Source organism: Harpia harpyja, chromosome 17, assembly GCF_026419915.1.
Source record: "Harpia harpyja isolate bHarHar1 chromosome 17, bHarHar1 primary haplotype, whole genome shotgun sequence".
NCBI lineage: Eukaryota > Metazoa > Chordata > Aves > Accipitriformes > Accipitridae > Harpia > Harpia harpyja.
This window is the reverse complement of record NC_068956.1, coordinates 146,565-171,627: the sequence shown is the minus strand read 5'-3', so window position 1 is coordinate 171,627 and position 25,063 is coordinate 146,565. Positions and strand designations below refer to the sequence as shown.

At 62.2% G+C, this 25,063-nt stretch overlaps 2 protein-coding genes across 8 annotated transcripts; one reads left to right on the top strand and one right to left on the bottom strand.

The window, feature by feature from the left end:
* Positions 1–975: 975 nt before the first annotated feature.
* On the bottom strand, positions 976–16,625 carry RRP8 (ribosomal RNA processing 8). Of its 7 annotated transcripts, XM_052812113.1 has the most exons (18): positions 16,347–16,621; positions 16,054–16,267; positions 15,473–15,929; positions 15,226–15,355; positions 14,786–14,892; positions 14,556–14,652; positions 11,278–11,448; positions 7,771–8,070; positions 6,883–6,965; positions 6,316–6,454; positions 5,684–5,818; positions 5,461–5,584; positions 5,162–5,298; positions 3,437–3,550; positions 2,729–2,910; positions 2,252–2,477; positions 1,661–1,871; positions 976–1,481 (listed from the first exon to the last, which is right to left on the bottom strand). In XM_052812113.1, the coding sequence occupies exons 1-18, from the start codon at positions 16,443–16,445 to the stop codon at positions 1,213–1,215; spliced, it is 3,195 nt and encodes a 1,064-aa protein (XP_052668073.1). In that variant the 5' UTR covers positions 16,446–16,621; the 3' UTR covers positions 976–1,212. The 7 variants fall into 7 exon arrangements, with proteins under 7 accessions (XP_052668073.1, XP_052668071.1, XP_052668070.1 ...); XM_052812111.1 differs by lacking the exon at positions 14,556–14,652 and having other exon boundaries at positions 11,323–11,448; positions 14,786–15,070; positions 16,347–16,625; XM_052812110.1 differs by lacking the exon at positions 14,556–14,652 and having other exon boundaries at positions 14,786–15,070; positions 16,347–16,623.
* Positions 16,626–17,064: 439 nt separating this feature from the next.
* Positions 17,065–24,554, top strand: ILK (integrin linked kinase). The gene is given in 14 exon segments (XM_052812122.1): positions 17,065–17,217; positions 19,350–19,449; positions 20,794–20,959; positions 21,277–21,372; positions 21,536–21,632; positions 21,746–21,830; positions 22,000–22,084; positions 22,365–22,474; positions 22,722–22,770; positions 22,772–22,850; positions 23,125–23,246; positions 23,333–23,432; positions 23,523–23,653; positions 23,861–24,554. Coding segments are annotated over 13 exon segments (1,359 nt in total). The 5' UTR covers positions 17,065–17,217; positions 19,350–19,360; the 3' UTR covers positions 24,011–24,554.
* The last annotated feature ends 509 nt before the right edge of the window (positions 24,555–25,063 follow it).

The following is a 25,063-nucleotide window of genomic DNA, read 5'->3' as shown; positions in this document are numbered from 1 at the left end:
CCCTTGCAGCAGCTGCTGCTGGAGGAGCGTGGAAAAGGTCCTCAGCTGTCTGCAGGATGGCCCGAAGGGAGGGGGGCCTGCCAGTCACCCTGCTGCTCTGCTGTCCTGCGAGCACTGCAGCAAGGAGCAAGGGTGCCTGCCACAGCTGTGGCTGCGCTGTACCCCGTAGGGCCACAGGTCCCAGGGAAGCAGCTGGAAACGCTACAGCTGCTGCCAGCTGGTACGCACCTACCTGAGCGCAATGGCAGGGCAGCCTGCGCTGCCTTCCCACCTCTCTGCCTTCTAGCACCCATGCCACCTCCCGCTGGCACTGCTCCAGGGGGCAGGTCCCAAGAGCTGGGCCAGCAGGTAGTGCTACCCTCCCCACCACAGACATACCCCTGCCTGCGGCAGAGCTCAGGCCCTCTCTCATCTCCCTGTGGTCCACCTCCAGGTGCTGCCCAGCCGGCTGCTGCCTGCTGCACCATCTCTCACTCTGCCCAACCCTGTCTGCTTCCCTCTGGCTGGATCAGAGCAGTGCAGAAGGAAAAAAAAACCATGTCTGCTCACAGCACTGCTCCCTCTCAGGCACAATGGGATGGGGCTACATCTTCCTAGGACAGCTTCATGAGCCTACATGCCTGGCTAGCCATCAGGCTGTGCCACCTGTGATACTGCCCGGCAAGACCTCCCCAAAGCTGTGTGCTCAGTGCCTCGTGCACATTGCCAGCCCACTACTGTGCCCAAAATAAAGAAGCTGGAGTCCACAGACTATGGGACTCCAGGCAGAGGGCACTCCACCAGACCAGGGCACGTGTGTGCAGGAAGAGAGAGCTGGTCTCTGAGGTCAGTGACTCTAAGGAAAGCCCCCACCCCCCCTACTTCTGCCTGCAATCAAACGGGATGGGCTGCAGCCACCAACTGCTCCCCCAGAAGGGACAAGCTCCAGGAAGGAAGGTCTCAGCGAACAGCAGGGGTGGAGAAGAAGGCCCCAGGTACAGAAATAAATCGATATATTAGTGTGTACAAAACATGCTGCTTCATCTGTACAATGCCCCAGCCGGGCGCAGGCTCCCCACAGGGAGTTCACACATATATAAATAAGGCCCAGACAGCTGCAAACAGTATTTACAGCCCGCGGGGGGCTAGCGCCTGCTCTGGGGCCAGCCCCACCAAGACCAGCTGCTACACCCAGCCCGCGGGATCCTCCATCCCAGCCTGGACTGGCCAGGCTCATTTCAGGTCCACATCAAAGTCCAGCACCAGCAGCTTGGTCTCCTCTGTGCCATTGCGGCTGCCCACTGCACACACGAGCTTGGTGTTGGAGGCACGGATGCGCCACACTACGCCCCCACTGCCCCCACTCTCCAGTGCAACTAGGTTGCGCACAAACTCGCCCGTCTTCAGGTCCCAGAGCTTGACGGTACCATCATCTGAGCTGGTCACCACAAACTTGGAGCTGAACTGTAGGCAGGTCACAGCACTCTGGTGCTTGCTGGGCCCTGGAAGCAGAGGGTACCTGTTAGTGCTCCTGTGCTCCCACCTCCAACCCCAGGCTCTTCAGCAGCACTCACTGCTGGGCAACATCTGCCCTGCCCCTGCCATGTCCGGCAGCTAGGAGCAACATGAACCCTCTCCAAGAGCCCTAGTGAGGGGAGCTGTTCCATCCTCCCGCACTTACCCTGCAGTGTTTGCAGGCACTGGCCCGTCTTGATGTCCCAGATCTTGACTGTGGAGTCAGCATTGCCAGATACAAGGATGTTGTCACGTAACTCCATGCCACTCGTGAGCGACTGGTGCCCCATGAGGGTGTGTAGGCAGTTTCCGCTCTCTACATCCCACACTCGAATTGACGTGTCCAGAGAGCCACTCACGATGTGTGTCCCATCAAACTGCCAAGAGAGGGAGACAGATCAGCACGGCCTGCCCAGAAAGAGGAGGAGTGTTCTTGGCAGTCTAGTGTCAGAGACTTGGGGCATGGTAGATTAAGTGATGTGCTCACGTCCCCTTTGGCTGATCAGGGTACACATGTGTTTGGCAGCATCTTCTCTCCAGGAAACAGACATGGGGTGTGTGTTCCCCCAGTGCATGTGTGTGTGTGTGGGTCAGAGTGGAGGGGCAGAGAGTGTCTCACCTGCAGGGAACAGACATGGCCTGTGTGTCCCTGCAGCATGTGCATGGGGTGGGGAGACAGCCTCTTACTTGCCGAAACAGGCAGGGCTCATGTCCCTGCAGCACATGAGCGGGAGGGAAGGGGGAGCCAGGGTATTACCTGCAAGGAGTAGACGCGGTTTGTGTGTCCCTGCAGTGTGTGAGTGCAGCTCTCGCTCTCGGGGTCCCACACTTTCACTGTGTAGTCATATGCACCGCTCACCACCTTGTGCCCGTCGTACTGCACACAGCGCACGGCAGCCACGTGCCCCATCAGCACGTGCAGACATTGCCCAGTCTCAATGTCCCAGAGGCGCAGAGTGGCGTCCCGTGAGCCACTCACAACCCTGTGGGCAAGGGTGAGCTTGGAGCTTGATTATGTCAACTCTGGACGTCGCTCATCTGAGATAACCCGACACACCAGCTTCCCCAAAGAGTAGCCCCAGCTACTCAGATCAGCCCAAGCCCTGACCACCTCGGCACTTTCACCTGCCCTGTATCCCATGCCACAGACTGGCCCTGGCCCCTAATGCTTCTACAACTTCATCTGCCCCATTCCAGAGCCCAGACCAGGCCCCGAACACCATCACGCCCATACCTGTTCCCATGTAAGTGCATGCAGCGCACTGTGGACGTGTGCCCATACAGAGTGTGCACGCATTCGCCTGTGTCTGCATTCCACACTTTGAGTGTCCGGTCCGTGGAGCCACTGATGACAATGCTGTCCCTCATCTGGGAAGACCACACACCCCCTGTGTGGCCAACCAGTGTCTGCACACACTGCAAAGAACAAGATGTGAGACACTGGTTTGGGAAAGGCTGAACAACACAGCAAAAAAGAGAAGCAAAGCGTAGGACTTCCTCCAGGCAAGGGATCAGTAAGGCTCTTCAGGTCAGCAATCCACCTCCCTGCAGACAGACTCAGGCCCCCACCAGAGTCCTCTCTGTGATAATGATCACTTGCTGTTCTAAACCAAATTGAGTTTCTCACCCTTCCTGGATCTCCAGGAAGGCGGTCTACACTTGTTGACTGCCAGTGAAAACACATGCGTGGCCAACTCTTGCTCATTTGTTACTGCACCAACAGACTTGTAGCTTAAGACAGCTCTTCCCACTGCTCCTGCAGCCACAGGATCTGTCAAATCCTCTCCCCAGTTACACTTTGCCAGAGAGAAGATAAACCCACCTAAAGGTCCACTATGCCTCTCACACCTCCACCCATTCCTGCAGCAATGCAGAGGATCAGCATGACTCCTGAGCGTGCCAGCGGAGCAGCCCTATGATGTTACTATGGACAACAGCTCACCTCCCCCGTGACAGCTGACCACACTTTGAGCGTATTGTCATCTGAGCCACTGACTATCCGGTTGCCACAGAACTGCAGGCAGGTAATGACATGGTCATCGTGTCCCTTCAGCACCTGCATGGAGAACAACACAAGTAAGGAGGGAGGTGAGGGCAGCTCAGAGCACTGGAGCCTGCGGAACTTCGGGCGTCAGAAGCAGCCTTTGAGAATGGCAGGGAAGCAGTAAGTGCTGAGGGGAGGAAGAAGAGATGGGTCCCTGTAACAACTGCCACCTCCCTGCTGCTTCTCTGTGGGGCAGCAGCTACAGCAGGAGCCAGGGGGGCATTTGGCGGCTTCTGCTGCGGGACAGTGGGCTACCTGGGGACTCCAGAACATGGATGGACCCTCGTGGCTATTAAGGCTGCACAAGCTATCGAGCTCAGAGCTGACACTCTGTCCTAGATCAAAAACTGGCGGCCACCACCCAGAGCACATTTAGGACCTCAGCTCCATTTTCTACATGGTGGAAGGCAGGCAGCACACAAACAGCTATGCACCAGCTGCCACCTCCCCAACACGGCGATGTGCGAAGAGAGCAGCAAAGGTGGGCAATGACCAAGCAACATCTGCAGGCGGACAGAGCTCAGGCAGGGTAGGCAGGATCCCAGGGAAGGAGGAGGCAGGTCAGACAGACCTGGCCAAGCCACAAGGAGGGGCAGCATGAGGGCGGGCAGCATGAGGGCAAGCAGCAGCTCGGTGTGAAAACAAACCCAGAGCTGCCCTTTGCAGGGAACGTATTAAACTCCCCCTCAGCCAGGGACAAGTACAGGGTGGACGTCCCTGCGGGCAGATGTCCCTGCTGGCAGCGCCCTGGAGAGCTCTGCTCACAGCAGGCGCAGAGACGAGGGTGTTGGGGGTCTCAGGAAAGGGCTGCCTGGTGCCAATTTGCTGCTGGGGGGTGCAGCCCCTGCAGCGACAGCACCATGCAGAGCACTGCTGCTCACCTTGGGTGCCACTGAGGCAGGGGCTTGGAGAAGGGGCTGGGAACACCGGGGACCCGGAAAAAGTCTCCGGAGGTGGAGAGCAGCAGGACTGAGACTGTTACCTGAGAGAAGGGGTGGCTGGGGCTCTGCTCTCCCTGCCTGCTGGACAGGGATGAGGGGCAGGCAGGGACCTCGGCAGGGAGAGAACACCCAAGTGTTCTGGAGCCCTGTACCAGGGACAAGGCTTGGCTGAGCCCCAGAAGGGTTGTACCGCTCCCCAGATGCCAAGGTTGGCTACAGCCCTGCCACAGGTGCTCAGAGAAAGGGTGAAGGAATGGAAACGCCCTTCTCTGGGGTCCAGGGTGACACTTTTTCTGCTGGCAGAACTGCAGCCCTGTACTACCCACTGTGGCAATCCCCGCGATCAGCTGTGCTGCCAGCCAGAGCACATGGGCAAGCTCCAAGCAAGCTGTGCTGTGGATCTGCTCTCTACAAGCAGGGACAGGAGTTGCAGGAAGCTGGCAGGACCTACAGCTTCAAATGACCTTTAAATTCAATAATTGCCAGGTGAATGCCTCTGGCCTGTGCCTCCCGAAGACAGGTCAGGTTTGTGAATCTTTTCCCGAGGCACTTAGAAAATTCTTAGTGTTGTTCTCATCCTATTGGTCATGGTCATTTCTCGGCTACTTCCTTCCTGTACCAGCTTCCTATACGTCAAAGCTCTAGCATCTGGTTCTCAGCAAGGACTCCTGAAAACACCCACCTTGGGGGCTTTAAGCTCCCCACTGCGCCAGTTCATGTCGATTTTGTGCTGCCGCATGAAGGCGAATTTCCAGGGGCTGTACATGAATCCAGGGCTCAGCAGGCGCCGCTTCCGCAGGTTCAAGGGCTCCTCAATGCCTGCAGGAGGAAAACATGGCAGATGCCTCACACTACACAGGTGGTCCATGCCCTCACCCTATTGGAGAGCTAAGATGATGCACATACGTGGGAGCTGTGGGCTACCCCACCACAGATCCCAGCCACAATGTGCCACATGCCATAGGGAGGAGGGGTCTTTACCTTCTTCACGGCATTTCTCTCTCCAAAGCAGGTTATCTTCAGCCAAGACCCTCCAGTAGCGACAGGTCTGGGCAGCACGGAGCAGGTCCCGAGGCTCCAGGAATGAGAGGACATAGAGTGCCAGCTGCAGGAGTGGAAGCCAAGTCACAAGGGCACAGTGGACTCCCATGGCTGGTAACTGCTGCCCAGCACCAGGGCCAGCCTGTCCCTTGCCTCAACTCACCTCCTTGGGCAGCAGGGAAATGAAGTCTCTCTGGAACTGGGGTTCAATGACCTGCATCATGTACTTGATTTGAGAAGGCTCGCAGCGGTCAATGAGCTCATCCAGAGCAAGCAGCTTCTCCGGGCCACTCCACCGCTGAGAAGAGGGACATCGGTCACGATGCCTGCACACATGGCAGGCTCTCACAGGCTCCCCTGTGGCTCTGTGCAGTGCCTATGCCCCCACCCCAACCCTAGCAGAGACACCAACCAGCACAGGCAAGACAGGCTAGCCGGACCTCTGGAGCAGGCCAGGGCTCTGCTACCTAGATCCCAAGATAGAGAGGAGCCACAGAGATGGGGTTGGGAGCTCCATGAGTCACATAAGATGGAACACAGGTGCTGTGTGATGGCGGACAAAGCAACACCACTCCAGGATGAAGGGGAGCAAGAGTGGGGCTAACGCCACTTCTGTGCTCCTTTACCTGAGGCAAAAACTCACTAGAAATCCACCGTGGGACCCAAACCCCTGCCTGTGGTGGGTTTCACACAGACAGAGTCCCTAGGGCTTGGCTCCCCTCCTGCCTGCCCATCAAACCCAAAGCTTCTCGGTGCCCTCTGAGGCAAGCCCTTTGGCAATGCTCCAGAGCCTACCTGGAAGGTGCGGAGCCAGTCCTGCAGCTCGGGAGGAGGGGCAACTGAGGGGATGCGGCGGCGCCGTGCCTGGCCTGCTTTGGCGTTGCGCAGGTCCCCAAAGGTGGTGGTGGGACTGGGCATGCAGGGACCCAGTGTCCTGGACCGCAGCCGGGGAGAGACCAAAGCAAAGGTGAGACGTGCCAGTGCTACTCTGGGCCACACTGTGCAAACAGTTCTCAGAACAGAGGTCCCCATAAACCACCAGCTATGACCCTCCCACCAAGCTAACTCCCTTCCCCATCACTTCCACTGGGACCACAGCTACACATGCAGTCCCCTTAGCCCAGCCTGCTCTACAGAAGGACAGAATCACAGACTGGTTGAGGCTGGAGGCACCTCCGGAGGCCATCTGGTCCAAACGCCTGCTAAAGCAGGGCCACCCAGATGGCTTTTCTGTCTCTCCAAGGATGGAGACTCCACAATCTCAGCAGGACACCTAGATGACTGAGGGATGGGACTGGTAGAAGGAGGTCTTCCCACCCCCCAGGTCAGCTCGCTGCTCAGCATGCAGAGCACCCATCTTACCTGCTGTAATCAGAGCCCTTGCACAGCTTTTTACCAGGGGAAAGGGCCCTGCCATCCAGGCCGTTCTCTGACTTCCGCTTCATCTGCGAGGAGAAGGCAAGTTAAAGTAGGCTGGAGCAGAGCCCTCTGCGCACATTCTGGGTCACTGATTTTCTGCCAAAAGTGACAGAGTAGGAGACCCAGCCTAGCAAGTCTTCCAAGCCCACGCTCACGTAGGGGACCTGCAGAGGGAAGCTGAAGGCCACCTCCAGTAGCTGACCTGGGCATCAGCTGCAGCCCTGCACTCAGGGCTGGCCAGGGCTTCTCACCACAGTGCCCACGTCCGGCAGAAACCTCCCTGAGGCCTTTGCCTGACCCCCAGCAGACTCCTGCTGCCACAATTCAGGCTCTGCACTCCAACGCAGGGACCCCAGTGCAGAGCAGGGTGGCTCCACTGGGGCCTGGCATGGCTAGGGACTGCCAGCAGCACTCGGACAGACTGGGACAGTGCCTCCTTCCCCCAGCCCTAACAGCCAGGCAGGCCAACAACTGCTGAGCACAATCTGCACCGTGGAGCTCCCAGACCAGCCAGCACCCAGTTGACAGCCCCGAGCTCCCCAGCTGGCCCGCAGCAGCCCAGCGTGTCCTAGGGGTCTGCAGCAGTGACGACAGCCAGACAGACACCCCATACAGCAGCAGCTTGAAGTGCTACGGCAGGCCATGGCCCACTCTGGCACCACTGCCCCGGCAAGCAGTGGGTGCCCATAGGCTCCGAGGCCACCAGCTACCAGGTCGGGACCACGGGCAACGTGCCAGCGTCAGCTCCTGCCAGGGAGTCAGCAACCGCACGGGCAGCCCTGTTCTTTGGGGTGAAGCCCTTGCCTGGGGCTGCACTCCCAGTGGGGTCACCTTGGGCCGCACGTGACGGAGGAGGCCACCATCCTCTGTCCGCTGCAGGTAGTCTATCCAGCGCTCTCCGATGGTGTAATAGAAGTAGACATTGCTGCCATCCTCCCCTTCCTCGCTGTAGCAGCTGCCCTCTTCCTCTTCCTCTTCCTCCTCCTCCTGCTCCCCGCAGACTGTAGAGCTGACTGGCTCCTGTGCCTGTTGCCCACTGGAGCCATCAGCCTCTGGTCCTGACCCTGGGCTCCCTTTCCCAGAGCGCTCCGGCTCCCAGGGGCCCGAAACATCCTCCTCCTCAGCCACCACCTGCAACACAGGGAGAGGCAGGGTCAGGCCTGTCTGCTGCAGCTCTGCGCCCCAGCTCTCAGGGTGCCCTGGGGCCGGGCTGGGGGACATGCTGGGGAGCTGAGGGGGCTGCCAGTGAGAGCAACGGCCCAAGGAATACAAGGGCTTCCCTATGCAGTACAAAAGAGGGGGTGATGAGCTAAGCAGAGCCCGAGATGGGAAGAGGGGAGCAGACAACTGAGCTAAGGTGCTCTCTGGGGTCAAGGGGCAGCTATGGCCAAGCACTATCTGAAGACAGGTCACTTCCCAGCCCCACAGGGAAGCACAGCTGCAACGTGACCAAATTACGTGGCAGCCGACAACTCTACCTGAGCAGAAAACACAAACACTGCAGGAGCATCAGTGTTGCTGAACAATACCAAACTCGTGAGCACCAGCTCCACCTCTGCAGAGCGAGCCGTCTCCTGGCCTGCAGCTGGGAACAGCCCTCTTCCAACCTTCAGCTGTCAAAACAGGGAGCAGAGCTGCTACACGCATGAGCTGCCATGCCTGGGCAGGACCCCAGCATCAGAAAGGAGGTGCATGCTGCATTTCAGCCTTCAGCACGGTGCAGAGGTCCCTTTGCCCTCCAGCCAATCTGACCAAGAGCGACAATTACTTGAAAGGTTGTGAGTAGTGTGTGCCCATCTAATGCCATCTGCACCCTTCCTCCCCAAAGCAGCACTGTGAGTAACACCACCAAAAAAAAAAAAAAAAAAGCAGACGCATTCAGTAATTACTTGGTGGAAGCAGAACAACGCCCCTGTATCACATGGGAATGAGGAACTGTTGAACTGTTTTCCAATACACCAATGAAACATCGCAATCAGCAGCCCAGTATAATTTGCACCTAAGAGTCCTAGAGAGTAGGGCAGGAGATCGCTGGCCCACAGCAATTATTTTTGGTAAATCTTGGAATACAGGAGAAACTGCGAAGACCAGGAGAGTGTGAAAGTTGTGCCAAAACTGAGGAAGGCAGTAGAAAAACGAGTCTTTACATAGCCTGACATCTGGCAATAGAGAGGCCAGTGCAGGATTCAACAAGTACAAGATAAATGACAGGGACATGCTTTGTAACAGCTGATGAGACTTTATGAAAATAGGTCTTTTTAAATAAAGTTGAGTTTATTCCTTGAAGCGTTACATTTGGTTAAAAAAAGCAATTACATAAATCACATTGATAAGACGTACTCATAGACTTCTAAGCATTTGACCAGGGCACAGGCTTCCGATGAAAGCACTGGCAGGCCACAGCCTCTAAATGGTTTTTGGATGAGATGGCTTAGATCAAGAAAGAGCCAATGAACAGATCTCAAAACGTACCTGTTAATGGGAAACTGCAGATTTTCTGCTGATGGGCCTAGTGCAGACCCGTAAGGAGGGGGGTGTGTGGAAAACCACAGTAGTCGATATTTGTTTTATTCATGATATGGGAGTAGACAAAATCTTTTCTGATTACATTTTAAGACTGACACTTGTGTAGGTAGCAAGGACAGGACAGTGACATGGTGTGATCTGCATCACTGGGTAAGCTAGGCTCACCCAAATTAAATGCATTTCAATACACCCAGAGGCAATGTTCTCCACCTAAAGACAGGGAGAGCAGGGCCACCTAGGCACCAGGGACTGTGCCTCCTATAAAGCAATAACTGAAAAGGATTGAGGGGTTGCACTCAGCACAAGCTTCAGGCTAAAAAGTATGAACAGCGAAGAAGTGCGAGAAGGAAAGCAGTACTACCCCTTGTGTTGTCCTGTACACTCAAGTCCTGCAATGCCCAATCCACATTTTTAAACAGAATGCTTAAAACTTGGAAGATATTGCTCTATCTTCTCCCCCAAATGATTTAAAATCTGGAGAAAATATTTTGTAGAAGAAAAGAAATGGAGAGGTGGTTTGGTCACGACAGAAGAATACACCTGGGGAACGAGAAAATCCTGCTGCTTTATAGGGCTCCTACCAAGCACTGCAACGTTTATCGCAGTTAGGGCTGGGTTTATTTCCATTTAGAAAGCAGGCCTCAGCACACATGTGCTTAAGCACCTAGCGCTGGACAGATTGCCCAGATCAAAGACAGATTGGTCATCTCTTCACACCACCCAGTTAGACTGGACCCTGTTTGGCAGGTGGGCTTGGAACAGGACTGGACTCTCGGGCAGAGAGGTGATAGCCAGATGAGAAGACACGACACAAGCGCCCATCTGGACACACCTTTTCAGGAGGGAGCACTGAACCTGGGTTTCTCAAGCACTTCCTCTGGCATCTAGAATTGGGGGTCACATCTAGGTCTTGGATGATAACACACCCTGCGACGACGCTCCTGGGGCAGCAGGGGGGCAGGACAGTCACTGACATCTCCCAGGCAGTAAAACACCTTCCAACAACCATCCTCCCCTGCCCACACAGTACGGTCAAGCTTGGCAGGGCAGAGCTGCTCTTAGGCGAGTGAATTTCCTCAGCCCCATGGACGGCACCGCAGGAAGATGCACTCCTGAAGAAGTCCCCAGAGCTGAGCTGGGTGCGTGCCAGCCCAAGCAGGCAGCGTGCTGGCCGCCACTCTCCGCAGACAAGGCGGATGACAGGGTAGAGAGCCTGGCAAGAGACAGGGACTCTGGCCTCCTCAGCTGTTGGTCCAGGGGAAGAATCTCTCTCCACGCCCAGTTCTGGCCTCCAGCGATGAACAATTAGTGGAACTTAACAACTGTCTGCAGGAGACCTACAGATGGCTAGCTGCTCTGGGGCAGGGGAGGCAGCAGGAAGCCACGAGTGTCCTCTGGGGTCAAAGCATTTTTTCTATCAGGGATGTCGTGGCAGACGCATCACAGCGGCCAGAGCAGCTCCCAGCAAGTCTCTGTACTCAGGGGCCACCGCAGCCTCCGGCAGGACACCACAAAGCCAGCTGGGCCCAGAGTATCTCAGCCTCCCTGACAGGATACTCCCCAAAGCCAGCTGCCACCTTACAAGGAGACTGCGGACAGACCGCTCAGCTGTTTGAAAGGGCGCAGCATTCTCTGGGCCTCCCCATTCCAGTGCCCAAAGCAGATATGACTCCTCCCCTGTAAACCTCCTTTGTCCCTCTACCAGCTACCACCTCTCCCAGTGCAAGATCCCCCCCGCTAATTCCTGCACTGCTGGAGGGAGGATCACCTCCATATCAGGTAGGCAGGGGAATCCTACCTTTCTTTTCCTACCTGAGGTGCAGGAGCTTTACTGTCCCCCTGCAGACCAGGGCTCACCCTCGCAGCTTCCTCACTGCTTGGCCTCCTCCTGCAAGTCATGCGCTGACTGTTCAGCTCCAAGATGCGGGTGGTGATGCCTTTGACATGGAGAAGATCATCGAGTGAGCTGAAGCCCTTCAGTTCCTGTCAGGAGAGAAGTAAGATTCGACATGGAGCTGAGAAACCCAGGCACCAGCCTCAAAGCAGGACCAACCTTACCCACACACTCCTCAGAGTGGCTCTTTCTCAGCCGGTCCAGACCTACCAGCTTGCATCTCACTCACAACCACCTGCTCCCTTTAGGCCTTCAGGGTAAAGAGGGTTGGGGTGCCACAGCAGGGTGATGCCTTTGTACTGCTAGTCCTTGCTACTGCTCCCATCCACGGTAAGGGATGCCTTATGCCCAGAACAGCTGTTCCCATGTAATCCCTCCTGTTTCCACAAACTTTTCCTGCCCTGAGTGACAACTGCAATGACTGCAAGGAATGGGCAACAGCACCAGAGCTCCTACTAACAAGGTGAGTAGAGGCCCAACAGCAAAGGCTAGAAGCTCAGAAAGGGGAATTGTGCCTTCCAGCTGACTAGTACCAAGACTGGGAGCATTCCCTGGCCCACACAGTCAATCTCCCTTGTCTGCGGCTCCAGGGAATGGCAACAGCCCCTGCCTCCTGACAGGCACAGGCATGCACACACGCGTGTCCATGTGCAAGGCACCCACCATCCTGCAAAACACCAGGTCAAGTGCTGCCCAGTCCTGCACTCAGAACCACGTGTTGCCACCAATCGTACCTACACCCCGCATGGACTGCAAGCGGCTTCTGCCACAGGCCTAAAGGGCCTAAGCCCAACTGGGGCGGCCTTGCTGCTACCAAGGGGGCAGGACTCCAGGGTTGAAAGCATCCACCCTTTCCGACTAACACAAACATCAGGGCCAAGACAAGGTTCTGACCATCCTTTCAAATCTGTCATGGACCATTTTGAGGCACTTCCACTGCTTCTCCCCTATAAATGGTTTTACCCAAAAGCACAGTTCTAGTGATGCACCCCACTTCTGTAAACCCATCCTCACCTGTTCTCACACCAGCAGTCCTTTTGTTTAAATGGCTCTTCCACCTCCCCAGTATTTACGTTCCTGCTGTATTTATAGCTGGTGACCCTGCCCCCCTCAGCCTCCTCTTTTCCACACCAAAAAAGTCAAGCTCTTCTAGTCTTGCCTTGTCAAGCCAGCCTCCCCTTCCCCCGATTTCTCCTGCCTCGCTCCTCTGCCCATTTCAACACGGATGCCGTATTTCAGCCGTGATCTTGCCAGTTCTTCATGGCATTCATTAATGGCAAAAAGGTGGCATTGATCTTCCCGTCCCTGCGAAAAAGTACCACGGCAGATAGAGCTGAATATCACGCTTACCTTTTCTGCGGCCGTGTCACACTGGCAGCTCAGTCATCCCGTCAGTGACTACCACACGCAGGCTTTTCTCCTACTCTGTCATTTCCAAACGACAGAGCTGAACACTCAACCCCAGGGGAGCGGCAGGATTTCCAGCCCAGCATGACCACACCAGACGGGCTTCTACACCTTCCTGCTCCCGCCTGTTCCACCCAGGAACGCGTTTTTTTCCGCTCTCGGCACTCACCATCACCTGCCACCTGCCCCCTAGACTCTGCGCCAAACCCCAGAGCCAAGGGGACGGCGGAGCCGGGCCGGCCCGCCTGCACAAGGGAAGAGCTCTGCCCCCGGGGACCGCTGACCCAGCCAGCGCCGGGAGGCTGCCCGCGGGCCTCGCCCGGCACACAGCGAGCCGGCAAAGCCTCCCTCGGCCTCGGTTTCAGCGGCGGCCCTCGCCCTAGGGAGCGGCCCCACGGCCCGGGAGCGGCCCCGCCCGGGCGCGGCTGCGGACAGCGAGGAAAACCGGCGCTACCCGCCCCCCGGCGCCGCCGGGCCAGGGAGGCGGTCGGTTGCCCCGGGGCCGGGCCGCGCAGCCCAGGCCATCCCCGGGCGGGGCGGCTTCGCCCGGCACCGGCACCTCCGTACCCGCTTCCCCGCGGCGGCGGCACGGCCGAGGCGCCCCGCTCCGCGCCCTGCACTGTCCCCGCCGGCTCCAGCAGCCGCCCCCTCCCTACCTCCTGGGCCGGCTCCCCGCCGCCCACCCGCCCAGGCCCGGCCGTTCAGCAGCGGCGCCGGGCCGCCGCCGCCACCCCCGCCCGCCCGCACCTCTCTCTTCCGCACGATGCCGCGGGCGCGGCGGCGGCCGATGCCACTGAGCGCGCCCTCGAGCTCGGCCACGCCGGCGCGGTTGATGTCCAGCTTCCCCCCGCCGGGGCCCGGGCCGCCCGGCCCCGACATCCCCCGGCAGGAAACACCGCCACCGCCGCGCAGGCCCCGCGCGCACTGCGCAGGCGCCGCAACGCCCCGCCCACTCCCCTCCCCGGGACGCCAGAGCCTGCGGAAAGAGCGGCTTTATTGGGAACTGCGCCTGCGCGGGGCGGGGCCCCGCCCCGCCCTCAGCGGCGCTTGTAGAGGCAGGGCCGGAGGTGCAGGCCGGGCGCGGGGCGGTGGCGGCGGGGGGGGCCGGTCTTGGCGAACTCCAGCAGGTGGAAGAAGGCGCTGGAGAGGTCCTGGGGCAGCACCGCCTCAGCGCCGGACCCCCCCCCCCCCCCCCCCCGCGGGAGCCGGGACCGCCAACCCGCTCCCGGGCTCCAACACTACCTCTCGCGGCCCCCCCCCCGCCACGTCCCCAGTGGTCCCCGGCTCCCCCCTACCCCATCCCAGACCCCAGCACCTCAGTCCCAGCAGGCCCTGGCTCCCCCAGACCCCAGCACCACGACCCCCGCTGCGCCCCGGGTACACCTAACCCCCATGCCACAACCCCTGCGGCCCCCCCCCTCCCCCAGACCCCATTCCAGACCCCAGCACCGCGGGCCCCCACAGGTCCCTCAGACCTCCTCCCAGACCTTCAGCACCACAGCCCCTGTGTGCTCTGGGTCCCCCGCTACCCCCATCCACCATCACTGCCCCGGGGCCCACTCCCTGCCGGCACCAGGCTGGGCTCCAGCTCCCCCCTACAACCATACTCCGTCCCAGACCCCAGCACCGCAGCCCCCAGGTCCCCCAAACCCCGATACGCTGTCGCCACCCCCAGGCCTGCTCCCCGCTGGCACCCGGCTGGGCCATGCTGCCCTGCCCTGCTGCCAGAGCAGGAAGGCTGGTCTCTGGCTGCCGGTGCACCCAGCACTGGGCACATCTGAGGACACACCTTGGAAATGCTTTTGAAGCCCAGCTGAGCCATGGCGTTCACGAAAGCTCGGGTGTCCTCGAAGCGGCTGGCCACCTCTGCCACCATCAGGGTTCCCCTGCGGAACGCCCCAGCCCTGAGTGGCGGCAGCACCTCCCTGGGCACGGCCCAGTGCCTCCGCCCCTCACCATCAACCTGTGCCTCCCCACTCACCCCGATGCCTCCTGGCCCCCGTGCACGTTTCTGCCTACCCCTGCTTCAGCACGCGGTTGGCCTCTTCCAGGATCTCCTGCAGGTTGGTGCCCATCAGCGCCAGGCAGAACACCACAACGTCCACCGACTCGGCCGCCAAAGGCACCTGCCAGACACCAGCCGGGGTGCCCGCCCCAGGAGGAGGAGGAGGAGGAGGATGGCGATGGTGATGGGGCAGCCCTTCCGTGCTTTGCCGCTTCCCAGGCTCTTGGATTCAACCCAGCATCTTCTCCGAGCAGCCTGCAGACGGTAGGTGCCCCAGTTTTCCGAACAGAGGTGTGCTCCTTCTTGCATACAGGACCCTCAGGATCCCTAATCGCAACTCCTGTCCCCCCAACCCCTACCAACAGCCTGGGGAGTGGGGTGCATGGTCACCGTCCCCTCCCCATGGAGCCGCCATCCCTCACCCCATCCCCTCTGTGCCGCCCGGCCCCCCTACCTTGGCCATGTCACAGACGGTGACCAGTGGGCTGAGAGGGACCAGGTCGAAGGAGTGCACCTTGTTCCTGACGCTGCTCGCAATCTTGCAGTCACCGCACCCAAAGTCTGCCACCACCAGCGAGGCTGGCCTGGGGGGGGGAGTAGGGGCTCAGCACGCCCCTTCCCACTCCCCTCACCACCTCCACGGGTTTCCTGCGGCTCAGGGGCAGCCCTGGGCCTGGCACTCCCCGCTTCTGCCTGCTCACCGCCGGCGCAGGTAGCGGATGATGCGATTCACAGGGTTCTCCGGCCAGCGCCCCACTTGCTGAGCGAAGCCGCGGTGGTAGATCTCGAATGCTTCGGGGTCGCTCTGGAAGAGCCGTGCCGCTTCCCGGCTGGTGGAGGTGTAGAGCTGCTGGTTGATGTACCGGAACCGGGCGGACAGCAGCCGCTCCTCCATCCGCGCCCGCAGGGCCGCCGACCGTCCCGCAGGCACCGCTTCCGGGCCGGGTGGTCCCGGGGCGCCCGGAACCGCCGCCGCGGGCCTACCCGGGCCCTGCTCCCCTCCAGGCCCCGCCGGGAGCTCTTTCTTCTGCTGCCGCTTGCTCCTCCGCTGCCTCCTGCTCGGCCTCCGCGCCGTCTCCCCGGCTGCAGCCCCCGTCCGCAGCGCCCCGGGCTCGGCGCTCCCCCGGCGCCGCTCCGCCGGCAGCTCGGCCGATGCGTCTGGGGCGGGGGGGGACCCAGAGGGAAGTCAGGGCGGCGGCGGGCGGCTGCCGGCCCCGCTCCTGGGACCCCCAGCAGGCCCGGCCTGCCCCGGGAGCCGGTCCCGTCGGGCGGGCGGTGGTACCTCTGTCCGGGCGCGGTCCGCTCCGCTGCAGCTCCCGCTCCGCCTGGGGCTCCCCGGAGCCCGCCGGGCGCCCCTCCGCCGCCGCAGCCCGGCGCCCGGCGGCCTGCCTCCGCTCCCCGGGCCGCTTCCGCGCCGGCTCGCCGTCCCGGCCGGCCTCGGCCGCGCAGTTCCCCGGCAGCCGCCGGCGCCGCTTGCCCGCCGCTGCCGCGGGGGCCTGTGGAGGGCGGGGGGCCGGTCACCTCCCCCGCACCCAGGCACCGGCCCGCCGAGGCCCCCCTGCGCGCACCCCTTACCGGCCGGCCCGGGCCCTCGGGGGCGCCGTGGGGCCCCGCCCGAGCCTGGGCCCGAGCGCGGCCCTCCGCCCCGTCGTTCCACTCCTCCTCTGCGAACATGGCCCGGCGGCCGCGGGGCCCACCTGGGCCGGGAACGGCGACCGCGGCGCGGCCCAACCCCGCTGCCGTTACCCACGTGTGCCCCGCCAGGCCATCTGCGCGGAGGGCCCAGAGCGACCCCGGCAGCACCTGCCGAAACACCGCCCTCCTGCGGACGGGAGGCCGAGCAGCCTGGCCGCTCGGGGCCGTGCCGCGGGCGCCCCGCCCCCAGGCCCGTTCGCCCCGCCCCAGCCCCTTCGCCCCGCCCCCGGCGCCGCGCGCCCCGCCCCTGCCCAGCTCTCCCCGCCCCCAGCCTGATTCGCCCCGCCCCCGACGCCGGGTGCCCCGCCCCTGCCCAGGTCTCCCCGCCCCAGCCCCCTTCGCCCCGCCCCGGCGCCCCGCCCCTGCCCAGGTCGCCCCGCCCCAGCCTAGGTCGCCCCGCCCCAGCCTGATTCGCCCCGCCCCCAGCCCCCTTCGCCCCGCCTCTGCCCGGCTCGCCCCGCCCCCAGCCCCCTTCGCCCAGCCCCTGCCCAGCTCGCCCCGCCCCAGCTCGGTGCGCCCCGACCGGCGCCCCCGCCCCCTGCCCAGGCTGCGTGCCCGGTCTCGCCGCGCCCGGCGCCGCCTACGCTGCGGTCGGCCGCTGCCCGGTGCCCCGTGCCCGTGGCGCGCAGCCCGGAGCCGGTGCGGCGCGGTGGGTGGCCGGCAGGGGGCGCTGGCGGCGGGCGGCCCGGGGCGGAGCCCACGCGCTGCCCCGCGCCCGCCGAGCCGCCGCCCTGCGCCGCCGCCGGAGCCGGTAAGGGCGGCCGGGCCAGGCCGAGCTAGGCTAGGCCGCCTGCGGGTGGAGGCCGGGCCCGGGAGGGAGCTGGGCCGGGGATGTGGGTTGGCTCGGGCTGAGTCAGGCTGAGCCCGGGTCGGGGCCGGTCCGGGCTGGAGTTCGGGCGGGTGGGGTTCAGGGTGGGCTTGGGCTGGCTGCGACTGGTCTGGGGTGGGCCCGGGCTGGGGCAGGCTGGGAGCAGGGGCAGGTTGGGGCCGGGCCGGGCCGGGGCAGGAAACGGAAAAACGGGGGTCGCGGGGGCGGGGGGTGGCGCGGGCAGAGGTTGGCTGGTGGCAGCCGTCTCTGGGGCGGTCAGGGGCGAGGGGCTGGGGCCGGCTGAGGACGGGCAGGGACCCGCGGGGCCGCCCCCGGGGCTCCTGTCCCGGTGGCTGGCGGGGGGTCAGCGCCGCTGGGACGAGACAGGGCGGGCTGGGGCCCGCGGTTGGGTCGAGCCCTGGGGTCCGCAGGGCTGGGGCTGCGCGGGAAGGGGTTGGGGGGGCTGCAGGGAAGAGTGGGGTCCTTGCAGCTGGTCTCGGGGAAGGGTCTTGGGTCAGGGCTGACGGGGAACCGGGGGAGGGCGGCCTGGGTCCCCCATCGCGGGGCCACGGCCCGAGTGGTGGGGAAGGGGGCCACGGCGGGGTTCAGCAGGGCCTGCGTGGCTACTTGGCCATGGGGGAGTAGAGGGCCCCTCGTTTCAGGCAGGGTAGGAGCCAGGGGAGGCCTGGCAGCCGGGCCAGGACCAAGGCAGGGGCTGGTGTGGTGACAGGTGGGGGACGCAGCTGGTGGAGGAGAGGTGGCGGTGACAGCGGGATGCAAGGCCCACGGGGCTGAGACGGGGATGGGGTGTTGCTGGGGTGCCCCTTCCCTGGTCCCGTCCCAGGTGGGTGGGTGAAGGATCCAGTCTGGGGGCAGCACCGTTAGCCCTGGGGCTGGCAGGACCCGCAGGACGTCGGGTCAGGGCCCAGCGCTGGCTCCTTGCAGCTCGCGGGCAGGGCTGCTCTGTCCTCCGCAGCTGGTGAGCCGGGAGCGGGGCCGGCACTGCCCTGGAAGTGCCAGAGCCAATTCTGGTGCCTGTGAGGCCCCTTTGAGGTTCCAGGCCGTGAGGCCAGTCTCCTGTGTCCCTTGCCCCACGTAGCTGCCTGGAGCACACGATACAGGCAGAGCGGCTGTCCTCGGGGGCCAGCTGCCAGGTGCAGGGAGCATGCCAGGGCCTGTCCTGCCTGTGCAGAGTGGGTGGGGGTCCCGCTGCAGCTGGGCGAGTGCCAGGCCCTGCGGGGGCCCCGAGGGGCGCTGGGTTTAAGCTCTCACGGGTGTACGTTGGGGCCATCATGCTCAGTCTGTCTCTGCGCCTGCGCTGTGGGACTCGCTGCGGGCAGCCTCATGTCCCTGCTTGATGCCGTAGACCCCCAGAAAGGAAAGTACCTGCCAGGCACGGCCCCGCACTGCTGGGGAACTCAGGGCAGCACATCCCTGAGTCTCTGTGGGGCTGCTGTTGTCAAGGGATTAAAAATGGAACCAGGACGCGTGCTCTTTGCCTGGCTCTGGGCTGGGGTGTCTGTTGATTAGAGTGGAGAGAGGGGGAGCTTGTGGGCCTTTGGGGTCCCAGTTTCTTGAGCATGATGCTGTGCCAAGTTGAGCCAAGCCTGGGTCAGAGTTGGGGATTGGGAGGGTCTGTGGAGCTGTGGGATCCCATGCAGGGTGGTGCTGGACCTCCTCCAGCTCTGTTCCCTGACCCGCTCCCCTCCTGGGAGATGCGGGCACCCGGGCCTGGCTGGGCCTGCAGATAAGCCTGTGGATGCCAGATCTGCTTCCTGCAAACTGCTGCAGGCACCCGTGATGCTGGAGTCAGTCGTGAACTTCCCCTTCAGCTCTGAGTCCAGCTCTGTCCCCAGCCTTCGGCAGTCCCCACGGTTTTCCGCAGGGCTGCCAAGGAGGGGGACGCGAGGCTCCTGTCCTGGCTCCCCCCGGGAGATGCCCCAGCTGAGGGGCTGCCAGGAGCAGAGGGGCTGTGGGAGGCGATGTCCAGGTCCCAGGGCTGCATGTGGGAAAGGGGGGCAGGGAGCCCCGCTCCACAGCGGGGCCCTGTGTCCTTACAACACCCCTCCCCACAGCAAGAGCCACGATGGACGACATCTTCACACAGTGCCGGGAGGGCAATGCGGTGGCTGTGCGCCTCTGGCTGGACAACACTGAGAACGACCTCAACCAGGGGTGAGCAGGAGGGGACCTGGCCCGGGCTGGACCCACCGGGCTGCTGTCCCCAGCTCGGCCGCGCCACGGGCTGAGGGTGCTGGACCGGGGCCGAGGGTGCTGGACCAGGGCCGGGGCTCGTTTCCGCTCTGCTCCGTGTCCTGGGGAGGGGGTGGGATTCGGCTCCTCCCCGCCGGGAGGAAGTTACCGCATCGCTGAGGCATGAGGGCCGCACATCCTCCAGCTGCTTCCTCGGCCACCTCTGCTCCCGGCCATGGGACGGGATGTGTCTTGGCCAGGAGTTGGGCTGGGGTGCTGGGGAGAATCTCCCCGTCCCCAGGGTGGCTGGTGTGTCTGAGTGACCGCTTCCACTGTCCCCTCTCCTGGGAGCACTGCAGCTGACATGTGGGAGCACGGCCGGGGTCTAACAGGAGGGCTGGGAACTGCAGGGCACTCGTGCCCGGCCGACCCGTGCCCTGCCCCAGATCTCTCCTCCCCGCAGCATGTTTCCTGCTCCGGGAGCTCCTGCAGAACCATGCGGTCTGACGTGCTGCCTGCCTGCCTTTCAGGAGTGGTGTTCAGGCCAGGCACAAGGTTTAGAGCAGACACTTCCATTGCCTGTGGGCAGGCACAGCCTTCTGCCCGCACACCGACCATCCCTTGTCAGGCCACGGCAGCATCTTCCCTGAACTCGTTCTGAACAAGGGGCCTTCCCTTGGCCATCTCTTTCAGTCCCTCCTGGGCGTCCCAGTCACACAGAGCTGTCCCAGTCCCATGGGTCATGCCTGAGGGTCTGGGGCTCAGCTGGCACTCGCTGGGGCATTTTGGTCCCAGGTGCCTGTGCTGGGGTACCCCCTGCCTGCGGGGTCGGCTGGCCTGCTGGCTGGCCTGCCTATCCACAGGGGCGGTGCGGGGCAGGCGGGGGGCAGATGGGGTCTGCCATGCTGGGGGGCTGGAGGGGAGCTGGGGATGCAGTGGCCCCCGCCTGCCAGGCCCTAATCTCCTTTTAAGGCCTGGCTGGTCTCCTCCTCCCTTACTTGGCCAGGCACTGCCGGAGCCGAGGGGGGACGGGGGAGGGGGATCCAGCTCTTGCCAGCGTCTCTGTGATTCAGCCCTGGAGATGGGATCTGGCCAGGGCCTCCGGGGCCCTCGTGGGGATGGGAGAGAGCGGGAGAGTTGCTCAACCCGTCCCCTTCGCCGCCGTGGCCTGCGGGCGGGCGCGCAGGGTGATACCTGCCTGGCTGCAGTGCTGTCAGCAGCATCCTGGCCATGCTCAGCCCTTCTCTCCCTGCCCGTGCCAAGGGAGGACACAGCAGGCAGGCTGCAGCCGATCAGCAGAGCTGTCTGTCCTTGCCGTCTCTGCAGGGATGACCATGGCTTCAGCCCCTTGCACTGGGCCTGCCGTGAGGGCCGCTCCAATGTGGTCGACATGCTCATCATGCGGGGAGCACGCATCAACGTGATGAACCGCGGTGATGACACCCCACTGCACCTGGCTGCCAGCCATGGCCACCGCGACATCGTGCAGAAGGTACTTACCTCCTGCAGCCAGCAAGCACCCTGCCCGTGGCAAACTGAGCAGGACTCTGTGCAGCCCTCTGCCCACCCAGGACTCGCTCCCCACTGTCACCTGCTGGCTTCCTTGCTATGAGCTTACTGCATCCCCACCTTGGCACCTCTGAGCACCTCCACCCGCCCTGCAAAAGCCCTGCATCCAGCCTCAGTCCCTTCCCAACTGTCACCTTGGCAGCACCAAGGCAGCAAACATGCTGCTGGTGGTGCTCCTGCCCTCGCCTGGGTGGAGGGGGACCTGCTCAAGACTGATGGGGATTGTCCTCCTGCCCCCAGCTGATCCAGTTCAAAGCAGACATCAATGCAGTGAACGAGCATGGGAACACGCCTCTGCACTATGCCTGCTTCTGGGGACATGACCAGGTGGCGGAGGTGAGTGGAAGCACTTGGACACAGGCAGGAGTCCAGGGCAAGGGAGGGGGCTGAGGGGAGCATGGGGAGGGAGAGGAGGGATGAGGCAGGAGGGCTGGGTGTGTATGGAGAGGCTGATAAGATGACAGCAAACTCCGCAGATGCGTGCTTTCTCCTCCCTCAGGACCTGGTGGGCAATGGGGCCTTGGTCAGCATTGCTAACAAATATGGCGAGACGCCCATTGACAAAGCCAAGACACCACTGCGAGAGGTCTTGAAAGGTAATAGGTTCTCATCCTGACCCCACGACCTGCCTCTGGGTTCTGCTGCAGCCCCTGCGCTCAGCATCAACGAGCTCTCTGCTCATGCTGCCCAACTCCTTGTCCCTCTCCAGAGCGTGCTGAGAAGCTGGGCCAGAGCCTCACCAAGATCCCCTACAAGGATACCTTCTGGAAGGGCACGACCCGCACGCGTCCCAGTAAGGACAGAGCCTTCCCTCACGGGGCACGCTGTTGCAGGGGAGAGCACAGCTCTCCTGTGCGGTAGGGCAGGCACCCCACTGGCACTGCCTCCCTCTGCGGTCCCAGGCGGACCTCAGGAGGAAGGCCCATGCAGCCACAGGCTGCATCTCCTCCTTTTCTTACAGGAAACGGGGACTCTTAACAAACTTGCTGGAATAGACTTCAAACAGCTGAGCTTGAGCCAAAAACTCAATGAGAACCAGTCAGGAGAGGTATGTAGGCCCGTTGTCCCCTGGGACAGGGTAGCTGCACCTGTGCAGACCACTGCTCTCTGGTGGCTGTGGAGCACAGAACTGGGGCACAACGGCCTGGTGGGTTTCCACATCCGGGCATGTGGCTCTCACTCTTTGTCGCAGTCGCTCCGTGTCGCTGTGGACCTCTCGGTCCTCTGGGCTCCACTGGCCCCACAGCCCTCCCGCTCCAGGGGGCTGCGAGGTGCTCGGAGACCATGTGGCCCTCCCGCAGTGACTGTCTCCACCTGTCTCCCTGCAGTTGTGGAAAGGGCGCTGGCAAGGCAATGACATTGTCATCAAAATGCTGAAAATCCGGGACTGGACAACTCGGAAGAGCCGAGACTTCAACGAGGAATACCCAAAGCTGCGGTGAGTGCCAACGTCCTTCCCCAAGGCAGCCATGGCTCTCGAGGGCAGGCGTTACCTCCAGCCGAGGACGAGATAGGCAAGAGCCAACCAGGTCTGTAGGGTTGGGTGGGAGCGCTCCAGAGCGGTGCCCAGAGGATGCAAGAAAGCCCTGGGAGGATGGTGCAGCAGCACTGGTACAAAGGGCAGGGGGGCGATGAGGGGGCGTGGGCAGCACCCACTGTTCTCAGGGCCGTCACTTCTCTTGCAGGATCTTTTCTCACCCCAACGTGCTACCGGTGCTGGGCGCCTGCCAGTCCCCCCCCCGCACCCCACCCCATTGTCATCAGCCACTGGATGCCCTATGGCTCCCTCTACAACGTGTTACATGAGGGGACAAGTGAGTGCCGATGGGGGTGACAGAGCCAGGGGCAGAGGCTAGTCTCCCCATCCTCCAGAAATTGTTTCTCCATGTGTTTGGGGGGCGGCAGGGGGCCCCCCCAGCTGCAACACCAGGGTGGGCCCAGGGCAAGCTCAGTCTCCAGCCCGCATGCCTTCCCCACATCCCATGTGCGGCGTGGCTGCCAACATCACCCCCCTTCCCACACACACACTGCAAGTGACGTGGCACCCCCCTGCTGTCACTCACGCTCATGCCGCCTCCCTCCCTGCAGACTTCGTGGTGGACCAGATGCAGGCGGTGAAATTTGCCTTTGACATTGCACGGGGCATGGCCTTCCTGCACACATTGGAGCCCCTCATTCCACGCCACCACCTCAACAGCCGCAGCATTATGGTGAGTGTCAGCATCGCATGGCCCAGCCCTTCCTCCTGCGGACCGGGGCAGGGCAGGCTCCCCTCTGACCACCCCTCTCTCCCCAGATCGACGAAGACATGACAGCACGGATTAGCATGGCTGACGTGAAGTTCTCCTTCCAGTGCCCAGGGAGGATGTACGCGCCAGCCTGGGTAGCACCAGAAGGTGAGTGCCTGGTAGCCAGGCCCGCCCCTGCTGCTTGGCCCCTTCCTCCCCCTCAGCCCCATTCAGCCCCCTATGCTGGATTCCCTACAGCCTTGCAGAAGAAGCCGGAGGAAATTAACAGGCGCTCAGCTGACATGTGGAGCTTCGCAGTGCTGCTGTGGGAGCTGGTGACCCGTGAGGTGCCGTTTGCAGACTTGTCCAACATGGAGATAGGCATGAAGGTGAGGAGAGGGCTGGGCAAAGTGCACCACTCCAGATCAGCCAGGGCAGAACGGGGCCTAAGTAGGCAGCGGGGAGGGGAGACGAGGCAAGGCCCCCACCGAAGGAGAGCCCACCCCCACTCCTCCCAGAGGTATGATGGGCTCTGCCTCTCCGATGCAGGGCTGGGCTCAGGTTTCTGATCCTGCCCTGCTCTCCCATGCTCCCAGGTGGCCCTGGAGGGGCTACGTCCGACCATCCCACCCGGCATATCCCCCCACATCTGCAAGCTGATGAAGATCTGCATGAACGAGGACCCAGCCAAGCGCCCCAAGTTTGACATGATCGTGCCCATCCTAGAGAAGATGCAGGAGAAGTAGGGAGGGAGGTGCCTCCCAGCCACCCGACGCTGCCATGCTCCCCTCCCCGCCACCCCCCAAGTGCCTTCTTTAACCCCAGAGCCAAGGGGGAGCAGGGAATGCCCCCTCACCCTGAGCCAGCCATGGACACACGGTACAGACAATGCTGCCTTCTCTGGAGCTGCTCTGCAGGCTTCAGCCACTGTAGCACCAAATCTATGGCAGCACCTCCATCCTCCCTGGCGGCTGCGGGCAGAGACTGAGCAGGAGGCCTGGCCCACGACACTGAGCATGGCTTGGGCTCTGCTACCTGCAAGGCTGGGACGGGTCTGTGGAGCCACCCCGGCCCCCTCATCCCCAGGCCCAGAGCAGCTCACCCACTTAACAGTCTCATGTTAGGCAATGCCCAGTCCTGGTGCTCTTCCCTACTAAGGACAGTGGGGTGAAAATTGCCTGTTGCGCCCAGCACCACCCCAGCTTCGCGCTTCACTCTTTATCGTTTCCATCCAGGCCATGTGGAAAAGCCGCCAGCATCATCTGAAATAAACATTTGTTATGAAAACTGGCTGCTGGTGGAGAGGCACATACGTGCACAGGGTGTTGTCCACAGGAAGGGGGCGAGGCTGATGCGGGGGGCTGCCCAACAGACCACAGAGTCCTAGGCTCTGGATCTGCGCCTGTACCAAGCCTCCAGTGACTAGAGCAAGGAAAAGCAGGTGGGTTAATAGCACCCTCCTCTCCTGAGAGAAGGGCCTGGCCCTGTCTACAGGGCTGTCGATGCAGGCCCCTGAGCATTCCTCTTGAGAGACAACAGGTATGCTTGGAGGACAAAGAGAAGAAGAGTTGTGGGCAGTCCTACTCCCACTACACCCTTTCCTTCAGCTTCTTGGGGCAGGGCTAAGCCCTCCTAGGAACGGCAGACAGTGCAACTAGAATCCACCAGTTATGAGCCCTACCACCAACCTCTCTGCGCTGGCCTTTGAAAGGCACAGGACCAACTTTTGTTAGCATAGTGAGAACAGAGGCCCTAGCAGGCCAGCTCGTGTGCTGTTTTACTTGTAGGCAGGGCATTAA